The 14,391-nt window shown below is 39.9% G+C and overlaps 2 protein-coding genes across 3 annotated transcripts in view; one reads left to right on the top strand and one right to left on the bottom strand.

Annotated features, from left to right (window-relative positions):
- The window catches only part of adra1ab (adrenoceptor alpha 1Ab), a 195,454-nt gene that overhangs the window by 148,108 nt on the left and 32,955 nt on the right, over nucleotides 1-14,391 (top strand). The gene's annotated exons all lie outside the window — the stretch shown is intronic.
- On the bottom strand, nucleotides 1,294-10,131 carry tmem230a (transmembrane protein 230a). The gene is made up of 4 exons (XM_030435689.1): nucleotides 9,849-10,131; nucleotides 5,842-5,956; nucleotides 5,431-5,553; nucleotides 1,294-2,155 (listed from the first exon to the last, which is right to left on the bottom strand). The coding sequence occupies exons 2-4, from the start codon at nucleotides 5,941-5,943 to the stop codon at nucleotides 2,015-2,017; spliced, it is 366 nt and encodes a 121-aa protein (XP_030291549.1). The 5' UTR covers nucleotides 5,944-5,956; nucleotides 9,849-10,131; the 3' UTR covers nucleotides 1,294-2,014.

The raw sequence follows: 14,391 nt of genomic DNA, 5'->3' as shown, positions 1-14,391 counted from the left end.
TATGGCTTTATTGATAGGACAGCTTCGGAGATGGTAGGAAACAGAGCTGGCAGGGGGGTGGGTGACACGCAGCAGGGGGCCCCAGGCCACAACTTGAATCCGGGGGCTGCTGCAGCAAGGATGAAACCTCTGTACATGGGACGCCCGCCCCTGCTTCTACATGTTTCTGTAAATTCAATTCATTTTTTTATGTATTTACCAAGTTTGGGGGGTTTTGTGTGTGTTTCCAATAACCCACTGCCATGTTTTCTGTATGTCATGTGCAGTTTTGTCATAGTTATTGTGTAAAATATATTGTTACTTTAGTCATCCATTCAACTTGTACTTGAATAAAGGCCTTATAGCATCCAATATTACATGTATTTGAGTATCAAAAGAACGATTTAAAGTAAAGATTATACATATATTGACATACATGTGATCTGTTTCACACTGATCCCCTCTGTGTTTTCTCCTCTGAGGTGCTGCCCATCAGGCACGTAGCCCTGCCTCATATTGGGTGGAGGGGAAGGAGTCTCCGTCCTCAGTTTGGGTCTTGTTTTCTTTCGAGGATGGAGGTCTGATAGTCCTGTTTTTGTGGCCTGCTTTGTTAGTTTAGTTGATGCGGTCTTCTCTTAGTTTAGGGAGAGAGGTTCTGGGTCCTGATCCAGACTTCCTCCATCTGTTTGTTCATTTTAGCCAGGTCTCCAGACTCCCATAGTTTTGGTTATATTTGGTATTATCTGTAAACAAAAAATCACTTTCTTTGGCAAACTCGCTCTCAGGTGCGACGTGCTTTCTAATGTGTTGCTGGTCACAAGACAAAGCCGACCGTTTCTGTTGTGGCCGTAACAAGTGTATATACTGTATAGCATGGGTGGTAACACTTTAAAAGGATATCATGTTATCACTTTGGTAGAAGTATAAGTCAACCCATACCAAGTAGCAATTGAGTAAAAGTCATTATCTAGTATTAAATTAAGTTTCATAATTTTTCTGGAAATAAATGTACTAAAATAAGAGTGGTACAATTGTTCTCTTTTTTGTCATATTTTAGTAAGTCTTTTAAGCCCTCGGCCAGAGGATTACAACAAAAAAATATCTTTTTCTTCTCTTCTTCTTTTTACTAAGGTATTACCCTTTGTGTATGTTCTTTTTATTATCATTATTTGCACTTTTTTTCTAATCAACCAAAAAACTTGAGTAAATGTCCTTAGTTACTACATACCATCACTAATCTGCAAGTATCATTCATAAAAGTCTTAAGATATCCTAAGACAACTGTGATGAGGACGACAGTAACAACACTTCAGATTCTACATCAGAGTTCTACTTTTATTTCTTAGGCAATGTATGTAAAAATACATCTTTTCTTTGATATTCAAAACCAAATGAATATGCACAAACAGCAATACTTAATACAGAAAGTAATACATTCAATTAAAAAATATACTGTTCTTCAACAAAGTAATCACTCTTTGGATAGTACTGCAAATATAATCCTTCTGGAGAAATATAGCCGCCAGAGATTCACATATCATACTGACTAAATTAAATATGGGTTTAAGATAGACTATGAAACTGTGCAAAGAAAGATTCTCAGTAACCCGGGTCGCGGACTTCAAGCAGTAGTAAGTTAAAGGCATCTGTGCAGTCTCTATAAAATGCTTCACCACTCATCTGAGGTTGGTTATCACATCTCGACAGTGCGGTGAGTATTCTTCATCAGCAACATGTCCCTGCACTGTCACAGATAAGCAGCAGATGTGGCATCTTCTACTCGATGCAGTCACTACAAGTGTTTGGTTGCTGTTGCTGGATATATAAAGACTTTGTCGAGCTTTTGTGTTGAGGATGATACAACACAGCCGTGCGTAAACAACACAAAATTGTAAAAACGATAGGCAAAACCTTTAAAATGCTGAGCAGCAAAAACAAGTTCTGCTTTACTTGCTACGTACATTCAGAAAATCAAAGTAAACGTCAGGCAGCAGTCTCTGATTGAACAGCGTGGCATCAGCAGCTGTCGTCTGGCTCAGTCACCGAAATCTGGGATGTCATCATAGGAGTAACCCCGGTAACCCTTGGCGGCGTAGTAGGCGATTCTCAAATGATAAAATCCAGGAAGGAAGACCAGTAGCCCTATGATGATGACAGGAATGGTGCGGTCTGGATGCTGAAAACAACAACAATAACAACAACCTGTGATGAGGGGTCACAGGGGGGCATTTCTCTGCAATGACAATCCAAGAACCTCTGGAACCTCACATCTATTTACTGACAAACATCACATACTGGAATACTGGAATGGAAATGAGATGTTGGAAGAAACATCACAGAGTGCCTAATGTGCTCAGAAGGCTTTAACATACTTATCTACACATCGCCTGCCAGCTCGATGTAAACATCCTCTCTTTGAAAAGGGTGTGCAGGAGGCACACAGGCGCGATGCTTCATCCGTCTGAGGTCTGGTTTCATGTAAATCACTCTATCATAAGTCATTTCATATGCATAGCAGCTAACCACCAGGAGGCACAGGCAGTCTCCATCAACGCCAAGTCAAGTGTTTCATTTCGCCACCAGATGGCAGTCTTGTGCACTGAGTTACCGCAGCCCTCTCCCTGTGGTTTCTAAAGGGTGGACTGCTGCATTGGCCATGGCAATGCGTCTATCACTTTATTGTTAAGCATTTTAACATTACATTCGTCTGACTGCTCATACAGTGTGTGTTGAGGTGTATGTGAAGTGGGTTTAAAAGGGTCATTCCACCAAAAATGAGGAAAAAGTTACAAAACAACATACATGTACACTGAAATGTGTGTTTTTGTAGTTTGACAAAAACAAATCGTAACACAAGTTCACTTCCTGTGTTTTTACAAGCTTTCTACTGCGCCTAGTCATCCTCATTAAAAGAGGTTGGCTCGGTTGTCATCCATCACTTTACCGAGGTTTCCGTACTACTAAGTCATGTGATGACGACACACCTTATTCACTGGGCAGCCATTTTCCTCTGACGTCATGCATGCTGGGATAACATAATGCTGCTGTGTTCCAGCTTGCAAGACCTGATAATGTAGTAACGCAGAGAGTCTGACAAATTGTTATCATTTCACCACTTCTAGACTGGTTTGCAACTGAAAAGATGGTGGATGGTGAAAATCAAGAGGGACATCTCGCCATATAAAAACAACATGTTTTAACACCCATCAGCTAATGTTAGCATTCAAGCAGCAGTTTGATTACATCCAGTGTGTTTCTCTTCTAGGATTAAATACACGCGTCAAAGATGTGCACTGACATTTTAGAATTAATTTACAACTTTCCTATTGTTTTGTGTGACACTATCAAACAGTAACATTAGCTAAGACGTGGTTGAAGGCTACCATTAGCTAATGAATTATCAATGTTGTTTTACCTTGTAATATGGCCCAATGTACCTCTGGATATCATCCTTTTGTTGTATCAGTTGTTGATCGATCAGGAAGCAGTAAAATGACTACAACAATTCCTTCCTTTTGCACCACCTTGTGTGGGCTAATTGACAAGTAGCAGTTCAAATACACTGATGCTGCCTTCATGACAGTTCAAATTTTCTGCAAACACAATGTGCAGACTGGAAAAAAACGTTAACATTAACGTCCTACTGATCATTTCACACATAATGTGTGCAGACTCTTTTATCTCCCACATGTAGGCATGAATTAAGGGAAGCAGAAACCCCAGAAGGGGATCCACAAAAAATTGGCACTCCATGGTATCAAAATCATTGGTTATATCCCAACATGCAATAAAAAATGTAAAAAAAAACATTGTGGCCAGGAAAAAAAAAAAAGCACAGCAGAAACAAAAACTGGCAGCAAGGCAGGAAAATGTCAAGACAACTGTTTCATTAAAGCTATTTAAAGGCAAGATTAATGGCATCGTGAGTGTTTTAATTACTGCTTGAGCTGACATTTTACAGGCTGTGTAAGCTTTACTGATGGGTTTTCAAAAGTAGGACTGACACCGCAGTACTGACTGAAATGTTTTCATACTGTAGCAACAAGTGTTGTTAAACTGTCAAGTTGCAACAGAATGTCTATAGAGCTAACTTTCAGTGTGTAGGATTTATTGGCATTTAGCAGTGTGGTTGCAGATTGTAACCAACCGAACACAACTCCTGGAAAACGTGAAATGTCGTCTCCAGAGCCAGTATTTGGTTTGTCCATTCTGAGCTACTGTAGAAACATGGGGGACCTGATCTTTCTGAATATATAAAATATATAAGTAATATAAACAGGTGATTGAAGATGGACTTTTCAATTGTCTTATGTGGGTGTTTTTATGCAAATGTGGATTTCTTTAATGCCAATGTGGATCAGATCAATTTTATGAGGGCCTACAGTTGGCATGTTCACATTTTATTGTATGTCATGCATTGTGGTACTCGCGCATGTCTTGGTTTTGACTTGGTCTTAAGCTGTCAAAGTCTGGGTCTTGTCTGGGTCTTGTCCTTCCTTGATCTTGGATCTGACTTAGTCTTAAGCCTTCAAAGCCTCGGTCTTGATCTGGTCATAAGCTCAAGCCTCTTGTCCACGAGCAGATCCACACTTCCCTTTTTACAGTGATACTGTCTGCAGGTGTAGTTTGTTAGAAATAAAACAGTTCCCACATGAGATAAGGTCTGTGGATTATCTTGAGTAAGTGGGTCATAAAAGAGACATTGCTGTTTAACTTCACAAATGTATTGTTTTTTTGGCTCCCTGAGCACCACAAGGCGAATAATTCCATTATATTGGAGCGCAGGCAGACATCTCCATGACATCCCCACTCGACCACTCAATCAATCTAGTTAGATAAATAGAACTATGGGTCTTTTTTTCTGATTTCGGGGTGAAGAGTCCCTTTAAAGTGAACTGACATAAGAGTGATATCATATTTCCTATGTAAATCCCAACAAGAAAGCACATTCACAACATGTCAACCTACTCTTTTAAGACCAAGATGCAACCAAGACAACCTAAAGAAAGAGCTGATTCATCGATCTGCCCTCAGTGGTGTTTGAAGACACGTTCTGGACTCATAAATGTACCAAAAATGTAAAGCTCCTCACACACTAGAGCAACATGAACAGGGATATACCCTCCTACAGGAATTAACTCAGAACAGACAGGAGGGAGGGAGGCAGCTCAGACAGAAACATTTTTGTCACAAATGGATTTTCAGGAGAATTCATTGTAAGAACAAGCCTGTCAGGGTATTTACTGTCAGCTTTAAGGCACCCAAGCATTATGGGAAAATGTACCACGCTTGACAGTAAGCTTTTTGGAAAAGAACAAGGGATAGTTTTTCAATGTATGCACTCTGGACACATTTTAATTAGAGTTCGGCTGTACAGACAAAATCTGGACCCGAGACTCTACACTGCAATTTGCCATGTGAACAGACTTGATGACAGCTGGCCAAACTCACCTCGACCTTTATGGTTCCTGACAGAAGAAGCGCTCCGAAGATTATGAGTAAGGAGCCAATCAGAAACAGGAATATTGCCAGTGCAATCGCCTTGTACGGGACCTTTGGGGGGCTTTTCTTGAACTGTTCAATTGTTGGACAAAAAGACAAGACAATAGACAGACACAGAGACAGAGACGGAGACAAGAAGATGATCAGACTTGTTCGTTTGCAGCTCCTCATATCTCCTCTGGTTAATCACAAAAGGATTTGGCACATTTCCAGGAATTCATTCACTGGGATTTACCACCAATTAATTGCCTGTGTGCAAGTAAATGATTTGCTGATTATCAGGCTCCCGCACCATCCATAGAGCAGCATGACACATCAGAGACAGTGTCAGTAACTAAAGAAGAGGAACAGCTGTCTCACCTGTAAGTCTATGTAACCCTCGTCATCAGCAGCCAGTCGTGAATACTTGACCTTGTTATTGGATGTTCCAGCACCCAACATATTGCTTCTAGCTGCCTTCATTATGGCATAGGAGCTGTTTGGACAGAAAGACATGCAGGGGTAATCAATCATCCATGATATCTCCACAGTAATCTCTGATATCTGGCCCTCATTTTATCACTCTACTGTGTTCTGTGAGAATATATTAGGGGATTTGCATACAATTTTAAAGCTTAAGCAAAGCACCCAGGCTGTGTCGGCACCATGTAAGCCAAATGACATGAATCACTAAATGGCTAAATGACAAGAAGACTTCTTAAGAGAGTTTTGTCTTTAAGATGAGTGTTAATTAGTATAACAATGAGTTATCTGCTCCACTTTCGTGCATAGAAATGGTAAGCCAATAATAATAGTCCAAATTAATGTGAAAATTCAAGTTTTCTTTTGAAAAACAAAAACTCTTTGTTGGGGAGGACCTTAAACCACAAACAGTGTTGGGGTAACTTGTTACAGAGTGATCTGTTAAAGTACTCAGATTATGTTTTAGTTGTAACAAGTAACTTAAACGCGCTAGTTCTGCAATTCAAGTTATACGTTATTTAGTTAACGCTTAGTTAATGCTGTCTGTTCCTTTCCTTTTGTTGCCACAAAAATGAAATCAAATCCCAGAAGCATTTGCAGTTTCTCTCCTGCTGCTCAGCAGGTGGCTGCGTGCCAGCAGAAGGCAAACCAACAGTTGTGTCAGTGCGCATGCATAGCTGGCTAACTCAACGTAGCGCGATGGCAGAAAAGGACAGCATTAACTTCGTGGACATGTTCCCAATTATTTTGAATTGTTGGGCAAAAAAGGACAAAAACAACATCATGGTAAATTTAAGTTGTGCTTACTGTAAGAGCTGTAGGTCCTGAGTCTGCAAAGGAGATGTAATTTTTTTAAATGGCTGGATGCATTATGTCCAGCCAGCTGTCTGGCTAGGTCTGATCTTTGCAGTTTGACACAGCTTCATTCTGCTGTTGTCAAAAAGAGGAGACATTTATTGGGAAGACATTTGTTTCCATACAGCAGAGCAGACAGCCACTTATGGGATGTTTCTGAAAGAGCAGGCATTGTCTAGAATATCCGCAGTCAGCTCCTGGCGCCCTTGTCGCAGGCCAAACACAACGCAGACATGCCTGCTGGAATCTGAGGTTAATTGGGTTGAGGCAAGTTTCGAAAAAAACTCTTTACAGCTATGACGCCTTTAAAACAAAAGACAACAGTTACGTCATACCACAATTCATTGATATAATATTGACACACTGATCAGCTCTAGTCTGATATACTTTACCACTCAATTTTCCTTTGGGCAACTTTAAGTTTAAATCTGAATCTGCATCTAAAAAGGTGACTCTAGGTAAGTGAGCTCTTTGTATCGTCATCGTCTGATTCAACATTCATTCTAATTATTTAACCAAGCTAAAGACAGCCGAATGTCTCTTTTTAACGTATTTGCTTTGTAAGAGGAGCAGATGTTTGTTTGTTTGTCTGTCTGAGTGGTCTGGGAACTTTTTCCCAGACCTGCAAGACACCAATAATCACACGGGTGGAGAGAAATCGCATGTCAATTATTTTTCTGACGAGAAAAATCTGTATTAATCTAATCCTCCTTCTGAGCCATGAGGGATACTGCCGTTCATATTAATATTTCATGCACTTATTTCACACAAGCCAGTGAACATCAATAAAAACAAATGACTCATAATTTTAACAGATTATCGCTGGTCTCCACGCTGAGGGAAGTGTGTGTGACTGAGCATGAGATCCGATCTTCCTCAAGGCTAAAGTTTTGTTTATGTTGGAGATTTTGGCTCTTTGCATCTGTGCAATTGAGCCTCCCCGCCCCAAGGGAGAGTAAATCCATGAATAAACACTGTTGTTCCGGCTTGAACAGAGTATGGAGGAGCTTTCAGAAACATTCTGTTGTGTTGCTAGCAGCTGTCACATCAACTCGCCACAGAGCCTCTGTGATGACGACGAAGGCTCCAGGTTATAGCTGTTGCGAAGTTGCAGCACTCAGCGCAGCAAGGGAATACTGTAGATTTTACATAAAATGGAGGGAAGTGTTTGCGAGATGACTTCTAGATGCACCTATACTGTGTGAGCAAAACAACAAACAAATGGGAGTATTTCTTAATATTCATATGGATTGGTTTCAGAGGGAGAGACACAACCTTCTGTGGAAACACTTTCCTACAAGGTTGTGGGATCATGTTGATTTTGCTGCAACTTGTCCTTTATCTTCTGTTATCAACATATCTAGATACAGCTGCTGATAAAGGAGATGGGTGATAAACCATTATTAGGTGTCGTAATGAGTAGTTGGTCCACCGAGAGCCTCCAGAAGAGCTTCAGTGCTACTTAGGGCGTTTTCACACCTATAGTTCGTTTGCTCTGGTCCGAATCAGGGACCAACTTCTTACAATGTTGCACATTGCCTCGAGTTTGGTTTGCGTTCACATGGCAGCATTTACAAGCGGACCGAAATGTGCGATGCGCAAGGAAACTGCTCTCTAATTGGTCTGAATTTTCGAAGACAAGGCAGCAATTCAGCTGAATTTAGCAGCGAGCAGACAGGAAGTCAAGCACTGAAACAACAACCAAACAACTCATCAATTAATAGAGTGATGATGAAAATGATGAAAATAATCTAGCTAGATTTTGCTTCATATATATATAAACATGTATTATATGTTAAGTATGGTTCCCTTATGAGCTGCAGCTGTTACTGGGGAAAAGGAGGTCATGTCCTTAGTATAGGCTCATTTCTGTGATTTTGAGGGGTTGGACGAGTGTACATTTTTGGGCATTTAGCAGACGCTTTACAAAGCAATTTACAGTAATTCATACATACATTCTTTCAACTGATGGTGGTGGCTGCCATGTAAGGTGCCAACCAGCACACCAGGAGCAGGTTAGGGTTCAGTATCTTTCCCAAGGACACTTGCAGGTCAATGCAGACCAGGGGAATTGAACCAGCGACCTTCCGATAACAAGACGCTAGCTCTACCCCTGAGCCGCATTCTGAACTTGTGTACAAATTATATATTGTATTTAAAAGACCAATGCTGGTAGACTTGTGTCTTTAAATTTCACAGTTTTTAAATAATTAACATACAATACAGTGTCTAGTGTTTGTATACCAGAACTGGGCTATACTGTCGCAGTGTGGGGATGGGATTAGAAATATAATTTGTGGACCATAACGAAAGGGAGATAAAAAAGTCATTTAAAAAGAAATAATTAAAAACTTAATTAAACAAGCAGAACAAGAGGGAAACAATCAGAATTTGTTAGGAAACTACTTGGTGAATGTGGACGAATGTACTCCAATCCTGTCTGCGCTTTAATCAGGATTCTTGCATGAATCTTTGTGTTTTTCATCTGTGTATACTCACATGCTCAAACATTAGTTTCCTGAATGACGTGTGTAAATCATTAACATAATGCACAAGTAGTACTGAATGCAATTGCATAAATCTAAGGTACAGCATACTATAAGACACCTTTTTGTTGAACTTTCCTGCAACTGTACCATTTGTTATAAAGGTGAACACAGTAAAACATTGAAAAAGAAACCACAGCAAACGGAAACAGCTTTGAATCGTCTCCAATAGAAAGTCCTCCATGTTGTTGATTTAATCAGTGTGTTACAGGGCTAATTACTAGCAGAAAACACATTGGTAGCTCCTGTGTGTTTCTAACATGTAGCTGAGGATTTTGTCCAGCCAATAACTATAACTGTACCGTGTCATGCTCTCCGCTCAGTGACCTGCACAGTTCTCTGTTTGTACAACGACATGTCATGTAAACACTGCTACCTAGCCTAATTAGCTGCAGCAGCATTAGCTTAACGCCACGCTGTCCAGAGCTTGCTAACATGACCTTACATGCAGCTTAACACAGCACAACGGTTAAAGGTCGTTTCTTGCCCTCGCTCCGTTCTTACCTTAAACTTGAGTTATAAAAACACCATAAATGTCTCTATCGTGCGCACACTGCTCCTCTGCGCTGCCACATAACTTGGAAAATCTACGTCAACTTCCTTATTTACAAGGATTGCGCATGCGCGCTAAACTAGCGTCCTGTTTTTTGTCCTGTTCTAGTCACAGTGAGCTCATTCACAGGCTGCAGGTCCAGGGTCGGTCCACATCCTGACTGACTGCTGTTAGAAACGACCAGCGGTGTGATGGAAGAAGACTCCAGGTCAGCCACGAAAGGAGAAGAAGAACTGTTACAGTGTAGAAACATCCGATGACATCAGAAGTCAAACTTCCACATCATTAAAAGTAGGCAACAGTGGTTTTATCAGCGCAATGTACTGAAAGTATGAAAAACAACAGTTCTGCATCAGAATCGTCTCTTTCACTGATGTTATTTTTAATGTATAATTATAATTGGATTATTATTATTTTTGATGATGCATTACTCTGAAGGCAGTAATTAAGTAATTAAATGATTCAAGACATAAATGCATGACTTAATAAATAAATCAATATACCATACACCAAATATAAAACAATATTTAAGTATAGGTTTATTTAGAAAATGTGAATATGAATACATAAATGTATAGTTCTGCTATGATTCGCCTCTATATGTATTTACCTGTTTACCTTCCCGTTGTATTTTCCATTTGATTTTTTTATCTATCCATATCCATATATATTTACATATGTATTTCCTTTTTTATTTCTGTATTCTTCTTCCTTACCTTTTTTATACAAGTATGTATTTCTTGCATCAACTGATGTCACATTTTATAAATGAAAAGATGCCTACACTATTTTCAATTACAATTTGGTGCACTTGATGGCATATATATTTACTTAATTTATATATTTATTTTAGATTTTGGCAGTTTCATTTCTCCCTACAGACGGGGTTCATTGAAATGCAATCTAATAATTTGTCACATAATATAAAACAAAAATTAAAATTATAGTATTTAGCAGTTCAACGCTTAATCTACAAAGTTTGTAACAGCTATAGATGTGGGGGAAAAAGGCCATAATGGGGCAAAATATTTAAAATGTAAAGTAGGCCTATATAAAGAACATTTCCCTCTGAACAGTTGTGAAGTTTGTTACAATTAGAATAAACTAGTAACACTCAGGTACCTCAAACCTGTATGTAACATGTAACCTTGTGACACTGTTACATTGATGCGACAACAGAATTTGAATAAACTGCGAGCTACGTCTGTTCATCCTGAAATATTGAGCATTGTCCAAAAGTGTTTTGTACCCTGTCTTCACACCGGCAGCACTCCTCTCTTTGGCCTTTTGCTGCTTTTTACTGATTGTGTTTGAAAAAAGAGCTGCCATGTCTTCTTCAAATGGTGTTTCAGCAAAGCACAAATCTTTTCTGTCTCAATATAAACTATTGAGTGTAACATGATCTACCAGCCTGCTTTAAGTTTTCGTCTTGAGGAATTCTCCACAAATATGTGCAGACCGTTATGAGAGACACAGTGGAACATCTTCACTCTCCAATCCAAATTCCAGACACACAGTCCTCAGAAAACAGGCCGCCCTAAGCTATTTTTCTTTTGTTAAATTTCCATTTCACTCTTCTTTATTTGCAGCTTCCTACCTTTTACTGTTAACTCTGTTTTTTCCCTCCTCATACTCTACAGTAATCACATCCCCATCTATTTCTTGATTGCCTCTGCAGCGTTTGGACTAAGTGGACAGTAAATGGCAGAGTCATTTCAGCAAAAAAGCGATCCCTCAGTCTGAGCTTTCTACAAAGAGGAATTGCCTGTCACGACAGTCAAATAATTAGTGGTAAACTCATGTGGAGTTCTGACGGCTGGTGCTATCGCTGTCGCTAAGAGCTGTGATTCTCCAAATAAATAAACACATTTATTCAGTATTTCCATCAGATTTCTATTCTTTGTATGGTGACACTTCAATTTGTGCAATGAAAGGATGACTCGCTCTTCAAAACCCACAGAAAGTTCTTTGTATTTTTAAGCTCTGTCATAGAAAAGAGATTCACTGTGGCATAGACGGCGGGTGAGGCGAGGGTAGGGAAGGCTTATATTGACCAAGGATTACTTTAACCACCAACAACGATATTAGGTTCATCACTAAACTGTCAATGAGTCTTTTGGGTGTGGATGAATTAATTCATTAATTACAGTAGAAAAATAAAGTATGAGTTTGAGTCGACACTTACTTTTACCACAGGTTACACAAGATACAGATGACTGTAACTGACGGGGTAATTAATACATGAATGGAACGAGGTCAGTTGGTTAAGTGATTTACATAAGAATAAAGTCACTGTTCAAATGAAAGATGACGCCAATGGAAACAAAAGCTGCTGAATGGGGAACACAATCAAGTGCTGTGTGCCAGACAGTAGTAAAGTATACAGGATCCTCCCCTCAGCACTGTGACATCCAGACTTGAAGATCAACAGATTATCGGTGTCATGACCTGACAGCTTTCAAAGAAGTTACGCAAGTTACTGAACTCCCGTAAGTGACGTGAGTATGTCATCTATGTACCTTAAAGGTGCAATATGTAAGAATTGACCACCTGTCCAATTCATACTCGTAACAAACGGTCTGCTGCAGCATCACCAGAGTGACCGACAGCTGTCGTCGCAAAGAGCTAGTTAGCTCATTTAGCTGTGCAGCTAGCAGTCCGGACTGAGAGCTCAGAGCACCAGAGGAGTGTTGGTGTTTACATCGCTAGCACGGGGGCTCTGGACCGGGCTAGCTGGCTAACATGGTAACTTTATTAGATATCTCAGCAACAGAAAGCTGAAACTGTTATTTTTACAAATTCTATTGACAATTTATTTTAAAAGAATAATTTCTTTTAATTGCACTTTTAACTTAGTGATGTAACATAAGTGACTAAACGAATTACTTTTGATTCATGGTCACAAACAGAACCCAGGTCTTCAAAAGCTCAGTGTATGACCTATCCAATCCTCCTAACCAACCCCTGACTTGGATGGTTCTTGCTGTCATACCACTGCACTCTCAAGAAGTGATGCTAGAGAGGTACCTGCTGTGTCAAACTTGAGTTTTTGGATGTGAGGGCCTGTGTCCCTTCCTAGCATTGGATGCTTGAGCACCACAGGCTACACCCTTCCAAACACTTAATGGCTGCACCTTATTGGTCAAGTGCCCACTGGGACGTCGATGATTTCAAACCAGGCAAACATGGCGGCTAGTTTGGAAACAATCTGTCATGAAAGTAGTTCACTGAAATATTTTTCTGAAGACATTTTAGGCGAGAAATAAGACACATTGTTGCTAAATCTATTTTCATTTTTACTCAACAGTAAGTTTCAGCCCTGTTAACCAGAGATATGAGAGGATTTATTGAGAATAAGAAGCACAGGGCTCTCCTGAAGGATTAAAAGGTATTATAGTTTGAAAAACACAGTCCACCCTGTTTCCTGATGTGCACCGATCTGAAGAAGATGCAAGACTTCTGCAAGATGCAGTTACCAAATTTCATACGTGTGGAGCTGAGATCATAGCCAGTGGGTGAGGCTGAGGATCTGGAAGGCTAATATTTGACCAGCAATTATTACCTGTTCTAATGACCTCAGAGAACAATGTTATTATGTTCTCTAGCTCTCTTTCTACCTCTCTCTCACCATCCCTGCCACTTCCTGGTGTCTCCCTCTCTGTCTGTGGAATGCTACCACACCCAAAGTTTTATGTAGAACAACAACCAAAGCCAGCAGGCTAAGAAACAAAACCAAGTGAGTTCTGTTTATTTGTCTACTGATCAGTCTCCTCCACTCCGTTTTAGTACGATGGACAGTGCTGCTTCAGGCACCACTGAGTGACATGGTGTTTTTCTCTCTTTTTTCCCCTCCTCTCCCTCTCTCTGATTTTAAAATAACTTTTTCAACCATCCAAAATAGTCCAACAAGCGACTTAAGGAAAGTCTAACTTCAATAGTCTCTATCGTGCGCACACTGCTCCTCTGCGCTGCCACATAACTTGGAAAATCTACGTCAACTTCCTTATTTACAATGATTGCGCATGCGCGCTGAACTAGCATCCTGTTTGTTGTCCTGTTCTAGTCACAGTGAGCTCATTCACAGGCTGCAGGTCCAGGGTCGGTCCACATCCTGGCTGACTGCTGTTAGAAACGACCAGAGGTGTGATGGTAGAAGACTCCAGGTCAGCCACTAGAGGAGAAGAAGAACTGTTATAGTGTAGAAACATCCGATGACATCAGAAGTCAAACTTCCACACCATTAAAAGTAGGCAACAGTGGTTTTATTAGCTCTGAAAGTATGAAAAACAACAGTTCTGCATCAGAATCGTCTCTTTCACTGATGTTATTTTTAATGTATAATTATAATTGGATTGTTATTATTATTATTTTTGATTATGCATTACTCTGAAGGCAGTAATTAGGTAATTAAATGATTCAAGATATAAATGCATGACGTAATAAATATAAAGGAAAGTCTAACTTCAATAGAAGGCAGGATCCGGCACTAATTCA

This window comes from Sparus aurata, chromosome 12 (genome assembly GCF_900880675.1).
Source record: "Sparus aurata chromosome 12, fSpaAur1.1, whole genome shotgun sequence".
Lineage (NCBI taxonomy): Eukaryota > Metazoa > Chordata > Actinopteri > Spariformes > Sparidae > Sparus > Sparus aurata.
Note: the sequence above shows the minus strand (reverse complement) of the source record. Positions and strands in the feature narration are given on the sequence as shown.

Excerpts from the sequence above, each read along its gene's own strand:
- tmem230a (XM_030435689.1), bottom strand. The coding sequence starts at position 5,943 with ATGAAGGCAGCTAGAAGCAATATGTTGGGTGCTGGAACATCCAATAAC. Across the intron at positions 5,554-5,841 it reads AGGGTTACATAGACTTACAG|TTCAAGAAAAGCCCCCCAAA; the intron begins GTGAGACAGCTG and ends ACAATTGAACAG. Across the intron at positions 2,156-5,430 it reads CAGGAACCATAAAGGTCGAG|CATCCAGACCGCACCATTCC; the intron begins GTGAGTTTGGCC and ends TGTTGTTTTCAG.